This window comes from Amblyomma maculatum, chromosome 5 (assembly GCF_055883805.1).
Source record: "Amblyomma maculatum isolate TAMU_Amacu chromosome 5, ASM5588380v1, whole genome shotgun sequence".
Lineage (NCBI taxonomy): Eukaryota > Metazoa > Arthropoda > Arachnida > Ixodida > Ixodidae > Amblyomma > Amblyomma maculatum.
Window position 1 is genome coordinate 48394592 of NC_139348.1, and position 15254 is coordinate 48409845.

General features: G+C 43.9%; 1 protein-coding gene across 6 annotated transcripts in view; it reads left to right on the forward strand.

Annotated features, from left to right (window-relative positions):
* Positions 1–15254, forward strand: part of LOC146188269 (uncharacterized) — a 219207-nt gene that overhangs the window by 17063 nt on the left and 186890 nt on the right. For 2 of the 6 annotated variants that reach the window (XM_084603714.1, XM_084603713.1), the window contains exons 2-4: positions 3632–3724; positions 6093–6143; positions 11881–11981. In XM_084603714.1, coding sequence (XP_084459840.1) covers positions 3643–3724; positions 6093–6143; positions 11881–11981 — 234 coding nt within the window. In that variant the 5' untranslated portion in view covers positions 3632–3642. Of the gene's footprint in view, positions 1–413; positions 524–3631; positions 3725–6092; positions 6144–11880; positions 11982–15254 lie in introns of all 6 variants that reach the window. The other 4 variants (XM_084603715.1, XM_084603718.1, XM_084603716.1 and 1 more) reach the window with 4 other exon arrangements.

The window sequence follows — 15254 nt, forward strand, 5'->3', positions numbered from 1 at the left end:
TTCTATTTTGGCAGATCAGAGCGCGAGTGAAGCGACATGCATTTTTGTTCGCAAGATGGCTTCGTGCAACAGTACTTGCGTTTGCATGAGTTTTCGCGTACATGCATGTAGCTCAGCCTTAAAAATCGTTGCTTGTAAAATTTTACATTAGTTCCTAACCTTTTTGCGACTACCAAGGTCGCAGCTGCTGAAAAATAAAAATCCACACTTGCAATAATATTAAATTAATACTTCGTAAATGCTGCCCTTCGCCTACCACGCACCAGCTTTCGCTGCCACTCTACAGCGTCAGTCAGGAGCCGGTTTCGACCGCCGCGCCACCTACCTCGGGAAGCTGCCGGGCGCCGCCCGCGATGTACAGAGGAGGCGGGAAGTTTTCACACTGAAGCTGATTCTACTTACGTTGTTCTCAGGGGCACCACTGCTTACCTTGAGGCACATCTTAGCCAATTTACATGGGGCCAAGAAGACCAAGAGCACGCCATACTTGTTGCCGACCTTTTTAGGTTGTGGGACACCCTATGTAAGTAGGATATCACCACTGGCCTGGCACTGCTACATTTATGTCTGCGCTCTTTTTTTGGCCTTCCTTTCATCTTCTGAAAAAGGCGCACTTGCATCTGTGGGGATCGTTTGCCGGGCGCCAGCACATGACGTTTGCAAGCCATGTGAGTGAAGGAACGAGAGGGTTCCGCAATGTAGCCGTAGTGTCCAAGAGAGGAGCAAACAGTGCGATATAGCGAAGCGAAAGTGTGTGCCCATTCTTCTGCCAAGCTTTTTCTCCTTTCCTCTCTTTTTCCCGGTCTTCGTTTGCAGCAGCACGCACTACGCATGCACCGACAAGCCAGCTCAGCTTTTTGCAGACAGAGCGTTGGATGCTTTCTTTAGTGTGTGTTGTGAACCCTCTGTGCGCGACGGGTGACATGCAATGCGTGTCTTGTGTCGTCGTGCTGATTGTGTGGCGTAGAAAAGCTATGAGGCTGCGGACATTAAGAAGCAGCAGATTCTTTTTGCGAGAGTTGTCCATCCTTGTCGTCATGCTGAAGGTGCGGCGCAGCATAAGCTATGGTGGCTGCAGACATTACGAAGTGGCAAATATTTTCTTTTTTGCGAGAGTCGTCCATTTTTGTCGATGTGCTGAATGTGCAGTGTAGCGTAAGCTGTGGCAGCTGTGGACGTTAAGAAGCAGCAGTATTTTGTTTATTCTTTTCTTTTTTCTGAGTTTTGACGATCCTTGTGCTGAATGTGCGTAGTAGCATAAGGTATGGCGTCTGCGTACGTTAAGAAGCACCAGATATTTTTTTTTGTGACATTCGTCCATCCTTGCATCTATGAGCCAACGAAAGCACTGTGGTTAGCTGTGATCATGACATCGGCTTTTAGCATTGTTCGCTTCAAATAGTGTTTGCAGCTATCACACTTTCCAATGATTTTGTGCCAGGGGCGTGATAACTCTAACCAGGTTTTGCAATCGCGCTATTGCGGGCATTTTACAAAGTTTGCTCCCCGCCATCGCAGGAACTAACATGAAATGCGGCATGACATCGCTGCTCAGCATCTTGGCACGCTGCCAGTAAATAAGCTGTGGATGTGATGGCTGAAACGGAGGAATGCGCCACTAACGTTTCTTTTTTTTTTTTAGAATTCTTGGTGGCATAAAGTAGGGTGGGTTCATTGTGCAAGTGCGTTGATTACGTGGCAAATATAATATCATTTTTCATGATCACAAGTGGCATCACAAGCCAATTTATTTATATTGAATTATCAATATATCAAACTATTTTGCAATCCCCTTTGAGTTCGATATATCCGGATTCAATTGTAGTTCAAAATCAACTCTTTATTGGGCTGACTTGCATCCACAAACGAAGTGACAAACTCGGCGGGGACGATAGCAAATGTGCTGAACAGTCGTCCAACAAAAAATGCTCGTTTCACTCATCAACACTCGTTGTAAAAGCAGCGAAGAAACATGCGAGATAAAATTGCTTTTGGTGACAAGCATACCCTGGAACATCGATGCTGCATGTGTGCAACTGTAATATTTCGAGATAACATCTCGGAGCGTCTTTTGCAACAAAATGAAGCTGCGTCTTGTGTCAGTGAGCATGAACAGAGTATGTAATTGATCCTTGAGCTACAATCACACTGATAAGGTCACATGCCGGTGGTTGTTAAAACCAACCAAGATATTTGAATTGTTTGCGGCAGTAGCAATTTGAACTGCTAACAATTTATTAGAGTGTGCATAAAAAATAACCACCAAAGGATTATAACGCTGTACAATAGTTAGCGGCATAACTGCTTTAAATATTCTTTTTTTTGAGGACAATTACAGAATAGAACAAGCTTAACAGCGAGACTTTTACCCGGAATTCTGTACTAATGTTTGAGAAGTGCCGGCAAATGTTATGAATTTGAGTGCGTTTATATGCTTCGTTTTTTTCCTACCCTGCTATGGTACTAGATTGCAGTATCTATGAATAAATATATAAAATAAAGAAATTGTGCAAAGTCAACTCACGCATACTGAACGCAGTATAAAAGAGTTCTCTTGAATGGAAGAAAGTACTCAATTATGGGACACCTAGATTCATGTGTAAGCATTTGCAGACAGCTGTTTCAATTTTGTTGGCTTAGGATTGGGAAAGGGGTTTAGGTAAGCACACAATATGCATTAGAATTGGAGCAGTCTCGCCATGAAGCTTAAATTCAGTTCTGAAAATTTTCGAGCAGCAATTTGCGAACAGTCTAAATTAAGATAAAAGTGCAAATGTAATTTCTACCTACACGTGGCCACGTTGTTTGGCTGAGCCACTGTTTCGTTGTGGTGCCTTTAAGGTGGCTCTACAATGCTCTCAAAATGATTGCATTCAATTTCCCGTCTGTGTTTTTGTCTATGGAAGGAGGTAAGTTGGGGAGTTTTTGTGCTGAAAAATATTTTGGCTAGCTTCAGAACCTGTGTGTATACTGACGCAGCAGTCATGTAATAGTTCTATTTATGAAAATCTGCTTTGTCACAGTATCTCAGCAACTTACAATAATTTGAATGGTGAGGAGAGTATGAGACATAGCAAGGTCATTTAGATTGTAGTCATGTAAGCCTGGAAGTTTTCAGGAGAGGTGGTTAACACAAACCTGAATATGTTAGCAGACATCTGGGTAACGTGAGAGTTATAAGCTGAAGTAGCATGAACGTGGAACAGAAGTCAGTTAATGTAATTTTCCAGCAAAATGACTGGAAAATTTAAGTCTCCAGAAAGATAAAGAGGAGTGCTCGGGAACCTATGAATGGCCATGTTGACAGTGTCAGGCAAATTGCCGCAGAAGGTTGAATGGTTGATAACACAAGCAGGGCATCTTTGTGGTTAGAAATAAATGCAAATGCAAAGTAATTTGAGTGAGGAATCCATGGGATTGTTATAGGAAAGTGTTTCATCTGACATGGCGATGAAAAACACTACCTGTGCTGATCAAACCTATGAATGTTGTTGTTCCTTTCACAAGCAAACAGGTCGTGTGTTTAAAATGCGGCTTTCTATTAGTGTGCATGTCTCCCTACTTAGCCCACTGTCATTCATCCTCTTACCCATTGGTTTCCAGGTAAGCAAAGTGCTTTCCTTTGTCGCAGGCTCCTGTTCCATGGCACCGTTGTCAGCTCGGCGTAGCCAGTTGTCAACTGGTAATGTTAGTCACCCATCATGCCATGAACCAGAGAGGAAACGTAAGCTCCTCACTTTGCACATTTTCAAAAGAGGAGCTTTATTACAATTGGTGCCTTTTAGCTTGTTATCCACCACATCAGCTGAGGAGAACATGGTGTATTTCTATTTAAAATGGACTCACTTCTCACAATGTTGATAGAAAGTGGTAAAATATACATATTGGGCTATACTGGATTCTACAAAAAATCTAAAGAAGCCCACCGCAGTGACATTCAATTGCTGAGGCAAAGGATGTGATTTTCATTGCAGTCATGCATGCTTGAAAAAACGCTTTGCTGCGAGAGGTGCGGTCATGTTGGGCAGAAAAAGGCCGCTGCTTCAGCTGAAGCATCATAACAAACGAAAGTTCCTCTATCTGAAGAGAGTTCCCTAATCTGGCAATGTACGAGCACTGTCATATGCACATTTTTAAACCTTGCAATTGTTTTTCGGAATTAAAAAAAGAAGCCAGGGCAAAGCAACATTTGAGAAAGAAAAGAAAGAATAAAGTATTTTTGAACATTAACTTTTCCATAGAAAATGCAGAATATCATTGTTTCTTTAACAAAGAAATCGGAGGCTTTGCTATGAGATACTTAGGAAAGGAGCCAACAGTAGCTGACACAAGTAATGTGAAGTAATAATTAATCTTGGAAGTAATTTGTTACCAGGTAGGTTTTTGTAAAGTCTACCCTACACTATATCATACCCACACTGTCCACTAGGTGATAGAGAAATAGTGTTTATAACCAGCCCCTATATATAGCCATTAAAGATTATGGAGAAAGCATTTTAGTTATGGGAACATAGCACAAAGAAGACACGGACACAAAAGGAGATAAACACACACGAGTGCTCATGTGTTTCCCTTCTTTTGTGTCCTTGTCATCCTTGCGCTACGTTGCCACAATGCAAACGCACCAACCCGCCAAATTTAGCATTCATCTGAAAAAGTATGTGACTCAGTTGAAACTTTGGCATCCATGCAGAGAGTTCAGAATCAGTTTGTGATTGAGGCATATGTAAATGTACGGGAAAATATCTAGTGGCTGCAAGACAACCATAGTTCTGCATAAGGGAAGTAATAAAGGTTTACTCTATTTGGCTGAACTAGCTGCACTAGTTCATTGAGTGCAGCACCTTCGCAATCATTTTTACAGTGCAGGCATGACCCCTGCACCTTGCTATTTCTTTTGCAAAGGTGCAGGCCTAGTTTTGATGCACATTTGATGCACTCGCTGCAGGCCAAGTGCAGCGAGTGCATCAAATGTGAAGCGCCAGCTGCGCTAGTGTCGCACTGCATCTGAACTAAACCTGAATTAGCGCTGCACGCTCTCGGCACTCCCTTGGATCCTGCCAGAACTGGTGCAGAAAGTGCCGAAAAATAGAGTAGACCTAAAATTTCTATAAGGAAGGGTGTTGGGCAAGGAGATACCATTGTCCAGTGCTGTTCATCATGTGTTTACAAATTACCGTTTCCTGGATTGGGAGTGGTTAGGGATGAGTGTTGATGGAGAACAACTCAATAATTTGATTACATTGCCTTGCTAAATAACTCGAGACACCTGTGGTGATCAATGACCTAGACAGGCGAAGGTCTAATAAGGAGTATACAGAAAACTAAAGCAGTGCTCAATCCTTGGACAGGAGCAGCAGTTTACGATAGGGGGTGAGTCTTTCACATACTGTACCATCTGGTACAACTATGATGTAGCCTATTTCCTAATCAGTGTGGGGATGTTCTTCACTGTCTGCCAGATGGTGCAGTCTCAAATTTTGGTCTTTTGGGGCATGTTATGTGCAGCTTAATTTCAAGGTGTACCAGTTGCCTGAGGTTGTCATGTTGAAATTTGATTAAGGTCTTCTGTATTTGTGAAAGTGTATGTTTTTGTAATGAGGGCTCCCTGGTGGCATCTCCATATTGTCTGCTGGGCTGTTGTGTGTACATGGCGCTAGCACTGTGGATTCTCCAGCCAAACTGGTGTCCAACAGCCCAGAGAGGAAGTGTTTTGGCATTCTTCTTGCCCAATGCAAAGGTTATACAGTATGTGTCAGAGAGATAAAAATGCTTCATGGTCACCCATTGTGCCCTCACTATTGTCGTGAAAAGGGAGACGCATATTTCAGCAGAGAAAGCTCAGCTGGGGGTTGTACAGGCATCTGCTGGAACTAGGTGGAAGTTGTCCATCTCAAATCAAGAAATAGTTCTGCTGGGAATGATTTATGCTTCCATATCCAGCTAGAAAGAGATAGTAATCCAATTGAGATTTAATTATTTTAACCTAGAAGGGTGTGATTTACTATTCCATCTAAAAATGGGAACATGTTTCATTTCCTCTGCATATTTGTTAGGTTAGCAGGGTGCCAAACCTTGTTATTCTTGTGCAGGTGCCAGAAATGTTGAGGTCAACTTGGGCCATCTCAAGCCATTTGATCATGGTATGTTGAGTGTTGTTGTTCTGTTCTGGAAGATGTTTGCTAACATTATAAATTAGTTTGTTGCTAAGCTGATTTACTGCACTGTCAGCCTGCTTTACAATTACAGTCAAATATTGAACTCGAAGGGGATTGCAAAATCGTTCCATATATCGATAACTTGATATACAGAAATCAGCTTTAGATGCCGCTTCTGATTGTGAAAAATCATATCGTATTTGTCGCATAATCATCACACTCACATAATGAAACCACCCTCCACTTTAGACGCTCAGAAAAATGTTAGTCAGTGCCGCATCATATTTTTTGGTCATCGCATTCATAGCTCATTTACAGTCGACGATTTTTCGGACTCTCAACGAACCACTAAAATGTCCAAAAAATTGGGCAGTCCGAAAAAACAGATGTGCACCAAAAAAAGCTCAATTTATTGCCTATAATTCACTTTGAGGCCGGAAAATGTCATGAATGCTTTTCTGCACCACACTCCGCTTCCGTGCTAGCAGGTCCGCCTGAATTTCGTTTGCATAGCTCAGCTTGCGTCAGCTGCGCTGGTGCAGGTGAGTCGTTGTCATTATTCTCAGACTCCACAAGCACTTGGCAAATGATTTCTACATCTGTGAGCCCAGCGCACAGTTCCAACTCGTGGTCCACGTCTGTGAACTCTGAAAACGAGATGGCCGATGGAATTTAGACACCAGAAGTGCGAAGTTCGTGAATGAGCTGCTCACTGCCTGACAGTTCCTCGACGACGCTGTCCTCGTCCAAGGCAGCCGACTCGTCATTGAGCACAAATCCCGTGGGGCAGAAGCAGTTGCGCAGCGTTGTGGATGCTACAGACTTCCATGCATCGATGAGCGTGCCAAGTGCTCCAACCAAATTGACAGAGTAGGTTTTCCCACTGTCGAGGCACACCGCAACCACCAACCACTGGATCACAACACCGACTGTTGAGGGCCTTGTCGCTGCCGCATTGCACGAAAAAAAAAAAATCTCCTTATAAAATTTGGAAACAGCTTCTTAAAGAACTGAAGCCAATTCAATTAAATGCGGTCCGTAGTAGCGACAGAACGTAGTTCTCGCATCAGCACGACCATGGCTAGGCCTACTCGCTAGGCTCGGCAACGCATATGAAATGCACGGCAAACACACAGAGGAACAGGCATCGAAGTGATCACGCTAAAAGAAAAAAAAAAGCTCTCCGACGGCGAGCAGCGACCGCAGCGCCGTTGTCCCGGAAACGGAAGCTGGTAGGCAAATAATATAGCCTCGATCCAGCGTCAGTTTAGCGGAGGAGCGACACGCAAGGCCAGCGCCAGTTTCGAGGCTATCAAAGGAAAAAGTGAACAAACAAGATGGCGGCGACACTGCTCAAAATGTGTGGCAGTTGGCCCTCCTGATGCTTAGAATGTCCGAAAAATCAAATAGCCCTCCTTAGAATGTCCGAAATTTTGAACAGTGTAATACATTGACTTTATATAGTATGTCCTGTGGCCGGGAAAAAGTCCGAATAATCAAGCATATTCGAAAAATTGGGTGCCCGAAAAATCGGTCGTCAACTGTATTGGTAGCATGCCACGATGCTGTGCAACAATAACATCACAGCATGTTTATCCTTTGAATATGTTTTTATTGTGAAAGCATTACTGCTCGCACTTTCAAGCCTTCGCGTGACCCAGCCGCAGTTACGTCTTACCCACGTGATGCTGTGACTTCACGCCCCACGTGACACACGGGCTGGCAGGAGCTGTCAACTTGGGTCTCTCGCATCACATGGGACGATTATGTCAGAATTGGCCTGCTAGGACCCTGGCATTCACGTTACCCCTATAGGCCGCTAAGGCACGTTCATATGGGTTGGTTAAAGCGGGGCTTTATATGTGGGCTGAGGAAGAAGAAAAAGAAAAGAAGAATAACGCTCGGTCACCGGCTGCTAATGCTTTCGCTCAATATTTGGTTCAGCAGCAATGAACCCTTGTTAATTTTTTTGATGTTCTACGTTACTGGGGAGCAAACTTGCAGAATGCTCATGATGGCTTGATTGCACAGGCCTGGTGCGATTTATCACACCACTTTTGGGCTGAGCCAAGTCCACTGCCACAAAATCATTGGAAAGTGTGATAGCTGTAAATGCCATTAGAAGTGAACAATACTAAAAGCCAGTGTCATTATCGCAGCGGACCGCGTGGTTTCGTTGATTCATAGATGCAAGAACGGACGACTCTCGAAAAAAAAAAATTGCTTCTTAATGTTCATAGCATGCATAGCTTACGCTACGCCGCATGTTCAACACAACAAGGATCGTCGACTCGCAAAAAAAAAAAAAAAAAATGCCACCTCCTAACGCCCGGAGCCGACATGCTACTTCGCATGTTAGCACGACAACAAGGATGGTTGACTTCGTCATCGTATGGTTCACTGTACCTGTCGGCTTGATTTACACACACATTTTTTGTCTTTGCATTGAAGCCTGCTTTACATTGATTGTTTCACCTTTTTTTGTTTGTTCTGACTTGAAATGTCGTATCTTATTCTGATCTCTCCCCCCCTTATGTTATACCCCTCGTAGGGGTCATTAACGGTCAATGAAGGGTGATGATGATGATGACTCACAAAAAAATCGCAACTTCTTAATTGTTGCAGCCGCCATAGCTTACGCGCATAGCATGTGACCGCTACGCACAGACGGTTCACAACAAGCACTGGAGAAAGCGTCCGATGTTGTCTGCTATGGGCTGAGGTGGCTTTTCAGCAAATGCGTAGTGTGTGCTGCTGCGAACGAAGACCGGGAAAGAGAGAAAGCTCGGCAGAAGAATGGGCACACCTTTGCACTTCGGTCTACCGCGTTTTTTCTGCTCTCCCGAACACCATGGCAGCATTGGCTGTGTTTGCTCCGTACCGGTCATTGTCAAACCGGTGCCCTCTTTTTCTTTCACGCATATGGCACATGTGCTGGCGCATGACAAACAATCCACAGATGTGCACGCCTTTGGGGAAGGGGCGTGGCACTGCTCTAGACCGGTCACCGCCTAACTGTTATCTCTCGTTCCTTCTGTGCGTGGCGTGAAAGCATTATGCGACAAATGGCCGAGGGTGATGCAATCATATTTGGGGAAGGTGCATCTTCCAGTATGTGGTGCAGAGTGCGATATATTGAACTACACATCACACAATGGACGGTGTGGCTTCCTCAATGACGATTGCATCACCCTTGGCCATTTGCCGCTTGACGTTTTCAAGTCACGTGCGGGAGTAATGAAAGGGCACAGTTTAGCGACAGCTAGTCTAAGGCAGCGCTGCGCCCTTTCCTCAAAGGTACGCATATCTGTGGTGATCGTTTGCCGCGCTCCAGCACGAAACGCGATAGAGTGAAGCGCAAGTGTGTGCCCACTCTTATGCCAAGCTTTATCTCTTCCCTTGCTCCCTCTTTCCCAGTCTTCGTTCGTAGTATGCACTACGCATGCACGGACAGGCCAGCTCAGCACGTGGCAGATGCTTTCTTCAGTGTGTGTTGTGAACGCTCTCCGCGTGGTGGCTGACGTGCGATGCACGTCTCGTGTCGTCGTTCTGAATAGTGAAATCTCGTTACTACGACCACCACATTAACGAACTTTTCAAATTAACGAATTTTTTAAGAATCCCCGGCAGATTTGCTATGTTTTCAATGTAAAACTATTTCAGAATTACGAATTTCAAAATAGCGTATATTTCAGAATAACGAACGTATTTTATTTCTCGTTGTATAATTTTGGAACATCAGTATTACGAATTTGGCTAAAATTAACAGCACCGCAGATTGCAACTCTCGCGTGAAACGAAACAGAAACCGCCGTTTCTGCGTGCATGGTCCGTGGGCTGTAGCTATCATTATCAGGACATCTAGGACCAGCTCCTAGCGCCACCATGAAGCTATGGTTTATTACGCAGTAGCCGGCAGGCCTAGCTGCCTGCGTTTTTTTTCTTCCTGTGTTGTGTGCCGTACGCGACTCAATCGTTGCGTGCGGGACGGTATTTTTTTTTTTTTTTTTTTTGCCGCTGATTATCTTATTGCGAAGTTTGTACGAGATTGGCGATGATATTAGCCAGCGAAGTGCCAAGAAGATATGAACGCAGCTGCTTTCACTGCAAGAAATCGACGCAGGGAAAAAGCGATTCGGCTTCTACAGACAGCTAGCATTGTCCTATCGACTGCCGCGATCATTATGAAAGACCGAGACAAGATTTTCAAAGCTCAGGAAGCATTGAAGATGGGGTCATAATGAACTCCGATGTTTTTTTGGTTTTTTTTCTCACATGGACAAAGTCCGTACTTTCATCGCTCGGTGCAATCACGCACGCAATGAGATGTTCCGGAAAGCTGAAGGTGTATGTGCTGTAGTGGTGTAATGTAGTGCGCGGTCGTGTTTGCTGCACGCGGCAGAAGAAAATAATGGATATCTTCAAATAAATCAGCTTTGGAGTTAGTGCAACCTTTTCACTTGAGGTTTTGCTTGTCTACACACGTACCTAATGCCAAGGTACGTCATTTTCATACCTAGGTTTGACCACTGGCCTATAATTGCAGATTTTTCATTACAACGATATTTCAAAATAACGAATGATTTTTCGCGGTCCCGCGGGATTCGTTATATCGAGATTTGACTTTCGTAAGCTACGGTTGCTGCGAGCGCTAAGAAGCAATAGTTCTTAATTTTCTCTTTTTTTTTTTTTTTTGAGGGAGTTTATTCTTACCGTCGTGCTGAACGTGCAGCGCATTGTAAGCTATGGTGGCTGCTGACTTTAAGCAGTGGCACGTTTCTTTTTTTTCTTTTTTTGCTTCTTTGCGAGTCGTCCATTCTTACATCTATGAATCAACGAAAGCACGCGGTCAGCTGCGATCATGACGCCGACTTTTAGCATTCCTCGCTTCAAGCGGCGTTTACAGCTATCACGGTTGTCAATGGTTTTTGTGGCAGTGGATCACGCCCGGCCCAAGCCCAGCGTGATAAATTGAACCAGGCTTGTGCAATCAAGCCATCACGGGCACTCTGGCAAGTTTGCGTCTTGTCACCGCAGGATCTATCAAAAGTGTAGTCAAAAGATAAACACGCCATGACGTTATCGCTGCGCAGCATCTTGGCGCGCTGCCAAAAAAAGCTGTGGATGTGACGGTCGAAAGTAGAAAGGGAGAGACGCGCCATTGAACGCTATTTTAGAAAAAATTTTCGGGGGCAAAAGTGAAGGGGGTTTATTATGTGAGTGGGTTGATTACATGACAAACACAGTATCATTTTTCACAATCGCAAGCGGCGTCTCAAGCCAATTTCTATATATTGAAATATATATATATCGAACTTAGAGGTCGATATATCTGGGTTCGACTGTATAACCAATATTAGAATTATCCGTGTTTGACTGTACCTGCAGATAAGTGGTAGTGCTGCTGTATCAAGTGTGTTGCATGTTTTCTGCCCGCTTTTAATCTGTTAAAATATCTCATAGACTGCAAAGTAGAGTTTAGCCAGATGCTCACATGTAATGAACGTTGTTTGTTGCAACAGTGCTCTGAATGCTCAACATGGCTTTTAAGTGATGTTGAGCCATGTTAGGTTGGTTTGGGTTAGGTCAGTGTGCTGTGGTATCATATAATGTAAGAGGTTGAGGAATGTGTGTTTTATCTGCTGAATTTTATGGTGCTGTGTCAATGGTTTAGTCGTTTGGTGCGGGAGAATGAGTCTTGCTGTCTTTGTTTGCATGGTAGGGTTCAGGCGGGAAATGGTGGTGCGAGGTACCATGGGCGTTCAAGGCACCAGGCATCAGATGTCAGACATATATTACTACTCGCCTACTGGGGCAAAACTGGTGAGTGCCTGCTTGGACTTTGAGCAATGGACAGGAAGGAAAGTAGAGAAGGTTTTGCATGTATTGAATTCCCGTTGAACAGAACATTTAACTGCTTCCCCCAGAGAGTGTTTCTGCTAATGTCATTACAACCACTTTTTAAAATTGCTTGACGAGCTGAAAGTCTAGCTCGATTGAGCCTTAGATTGTCACTTGAGGAAGGTTTAGTGCATGGCTGCTGTGGTTCTCATGTGACATAATTCGGTGTTGGAAGACATGAACAAGTTAAATATACCTTATGGTATAACAAATGCAGAAAAAAATTGTTGGGGTTTAAGCATGGCTTGAAACTAGTGATAAAGCGAAAGCTGTGACTGTTCTAGGGATAACCCCTGTAACAATGCATTTTAAATCTGCATTTTTTTCACATAATTGGCTTAAGTTATAATATAGGGTAAAGGAAGGCTCCTTGTACTTTTAGGTAGACACTTCGGAATGATGGACACCTACACCTACTCAGGCACGGTTATGTTTTCATATTTTCCTTGTAAATTGATTTGTAGAGAAAGATTTGGCTGCAGGCGACAAAGTGTTGCACCGTACACAACCAGCACTCCGTTGAATGCATCATAGTTCACTGGTGTTATAGGCAGCATCCACTTTCATGTCCTGCCTATTGCGGTTCCAACAGAAACTTTCCTGCTCCACTCGGTCAGCTCTCCGCAGCGGCGCATGCATGCAAAGTGTGGAAACTACGCTCCTGCTTCTCTCTGCGCTGGCGCACATCTGTTTGATGCTGCTAATCTCCTCTTCCTCCCTATAGCAAGCGCAATGGCGGAACACCTGTGGAGCTACACAGCTGGTTGCCATGGTTACGATTCACTATGCGTTTACATAAAACGATTTCGTGAAGGATGTTGTTAATGTTGAATATTGCAATAGAATGCAGTGCTATTAGTTATTTATTCAAAATCTTCACAGGCAAAGAAAGCCATTAGACCTTACCCTCCCTCCCCCCCCCCCCACCAAACAAACAAACAAAAAAAGCTTTTCTGAATAGGCTCCGATAGTTGGTGCCTGTCTCACTACTGAGCTCATACATGACATGGACAACGAAAACAATATTTGAAATACTTCAATTCCATCAAAAATTACAGAAAGAAAAAGAAAACAAAATGCGGCATTGGGGAGGATAATGACTTTGATGCAAAAACTGCGCATTGCACAAAGCACTGCTCGAATACGTGTCCACGAAGGAGCTTGACGTTGCGGCGGGGTATAAGGCAGAACTCTGCGATGTGCCATCGCATACAGGAGTATCTGTTATATTTATTTTCACGAACTAGAACCACGATATGATGGCAACAGGACCTACATATCTTATGAGGATCAGCGCTCACGGAATCACGTCGTTGACCTGTAGCGTTTCGCTAGCAAATTCACGTGGTTACGGGCTTTAGTAACATATAGCTTTAGTAACATATAAAATATGGGATCTGCTATATCATATGATTGTTTACATGCTAACGAGATACATCAGTGGCTAAAAGTTCAGACAGAGGTTGGGAACAGTAGTGCGCGCTCTGTACTGGGAATTGTGAAGGTTCATTGAAGCGTAGCGTTTAATAGGAATTAGTCCTATATTAAAAAAAAAGAAACATTAAGCTCCTTCGTGTACGCGTAGTCTTACAGGATACCATACACAGTAATAAGTTGAGCCCTGCCCCTGCTGAACCCAAAAACATCCTGCGGGGGCTGACACAGCATAATGACATCGCAGACATCTTTTACACCCGGAAGCAATACCAATATGTTCTGCACTTTCATGGACGCATATTTAAGCAGTTTATCAAGGAATGCGTCGGAGCAACAGCTAAGGTTTTGCCCTTTGTAGGTACGCTGATGCCACCATTCGCAAGATGTTTTGGCAGTGCAGTATCGCATCAGGAAGTAAAATTGAAATTTAGGCAACAAGGACAAGTCAATCGTCTATTATTCCGTCAGTATTTGCTCTGAATGCGAACAAATAACATGGAAAGGACAGGTAGAACGAAAGGAAGAAGATGGTTTGCACGGTATAAAAAAGAAGAACCGAACAAGGGTAAATAGGGTACACCTCAGGTTGCAGATGAGCCAACGTTTCGACAAGTGGACTTGTCTTCGTCTGGGCATAGCGATCATCACTGGCAGGGGTTTAAATACGCTTTTGCTTCCGAAGAAGATAAGCTGGGGAGGGGAAAGTGGGTGCGAAAGAGGGGGGAGGAGAGGATGGGTGAGAAGAAAGTGGGTCATGAAGTGGGAAAAAAAAAAAAAGAAACATCTTGAGTATGTACTTATCAGCCATGAAACCAGGGATTCTGTAGCTTGCAAAAGAAGTAAAAGCGGCAGTACCAGGAAAAAAACGACTACTATGCCGGTTAGGTGAGTAGTCACCACTAAAGACGGTTTGGTGAAGATGCACCTTACAAAGGGAGGCTATGCAAAGGGCCCTGATAAGGCATATATCTAGGGTGACAATTCCTAAAAGGAGGGGGTAGGCCGGGGAGTATATAGTCACAGGATAATAACCGCATAGTGAAAAATAATAATAACCTTAAGTGTGTATCTCAACCTGGAACCGGAGAAGAAAGGACAGCACAAAGCAGACGCAACTAGCGTGACAGCAGCAGCCGTAAGCACAGACGACTCATGCCGCTGTCGCACGGGCATTTCGAAGTCCCTCGAACCAACTGCCTGTGGTCTCCAAGGCCTTCGAAAGCTGCCACACGGGCGTTTTCAATGACCATTGAGTAGATAATCTATCGAATCAGCCGAGCAGCTCAGAATGGTATCCAGATCTCGAAGGCCCTCGGACGTCCGCAAGGTTTCTAGTGTTGACCCGAGGAGCGTCACGTGCACAGCGCATTTACGATACAAAAACATGACCAAGCAATACTATCTTATATCTTTAACTTGCGTGGTGAAATATTAATGTTCTTAATATTTTTAAAATAGCATCGCTCTTTTTTAGGGCGCATTATTTATGTGCTATCACTGTAAACTGTGCCGCCAAGAAAAGAAAACATAATGAAAAGCACAGCCGTGTGAACGTCAATGCATTAAAAAAACAACAACGTTGTCCTTGAATAACAACTAAACACCTGCAGTTACCGAAAACGGCAACAGTTATATTTTATTTTGCATTTATAGAGAAATTTTAGTTCTTTAAGCAAAACAGAAAGCAATGATAGTGGCGCCACAAACGTTTGGCACCGAACACCATAACTATTTCAACAGCCTTCGTGTTTTGCCGTG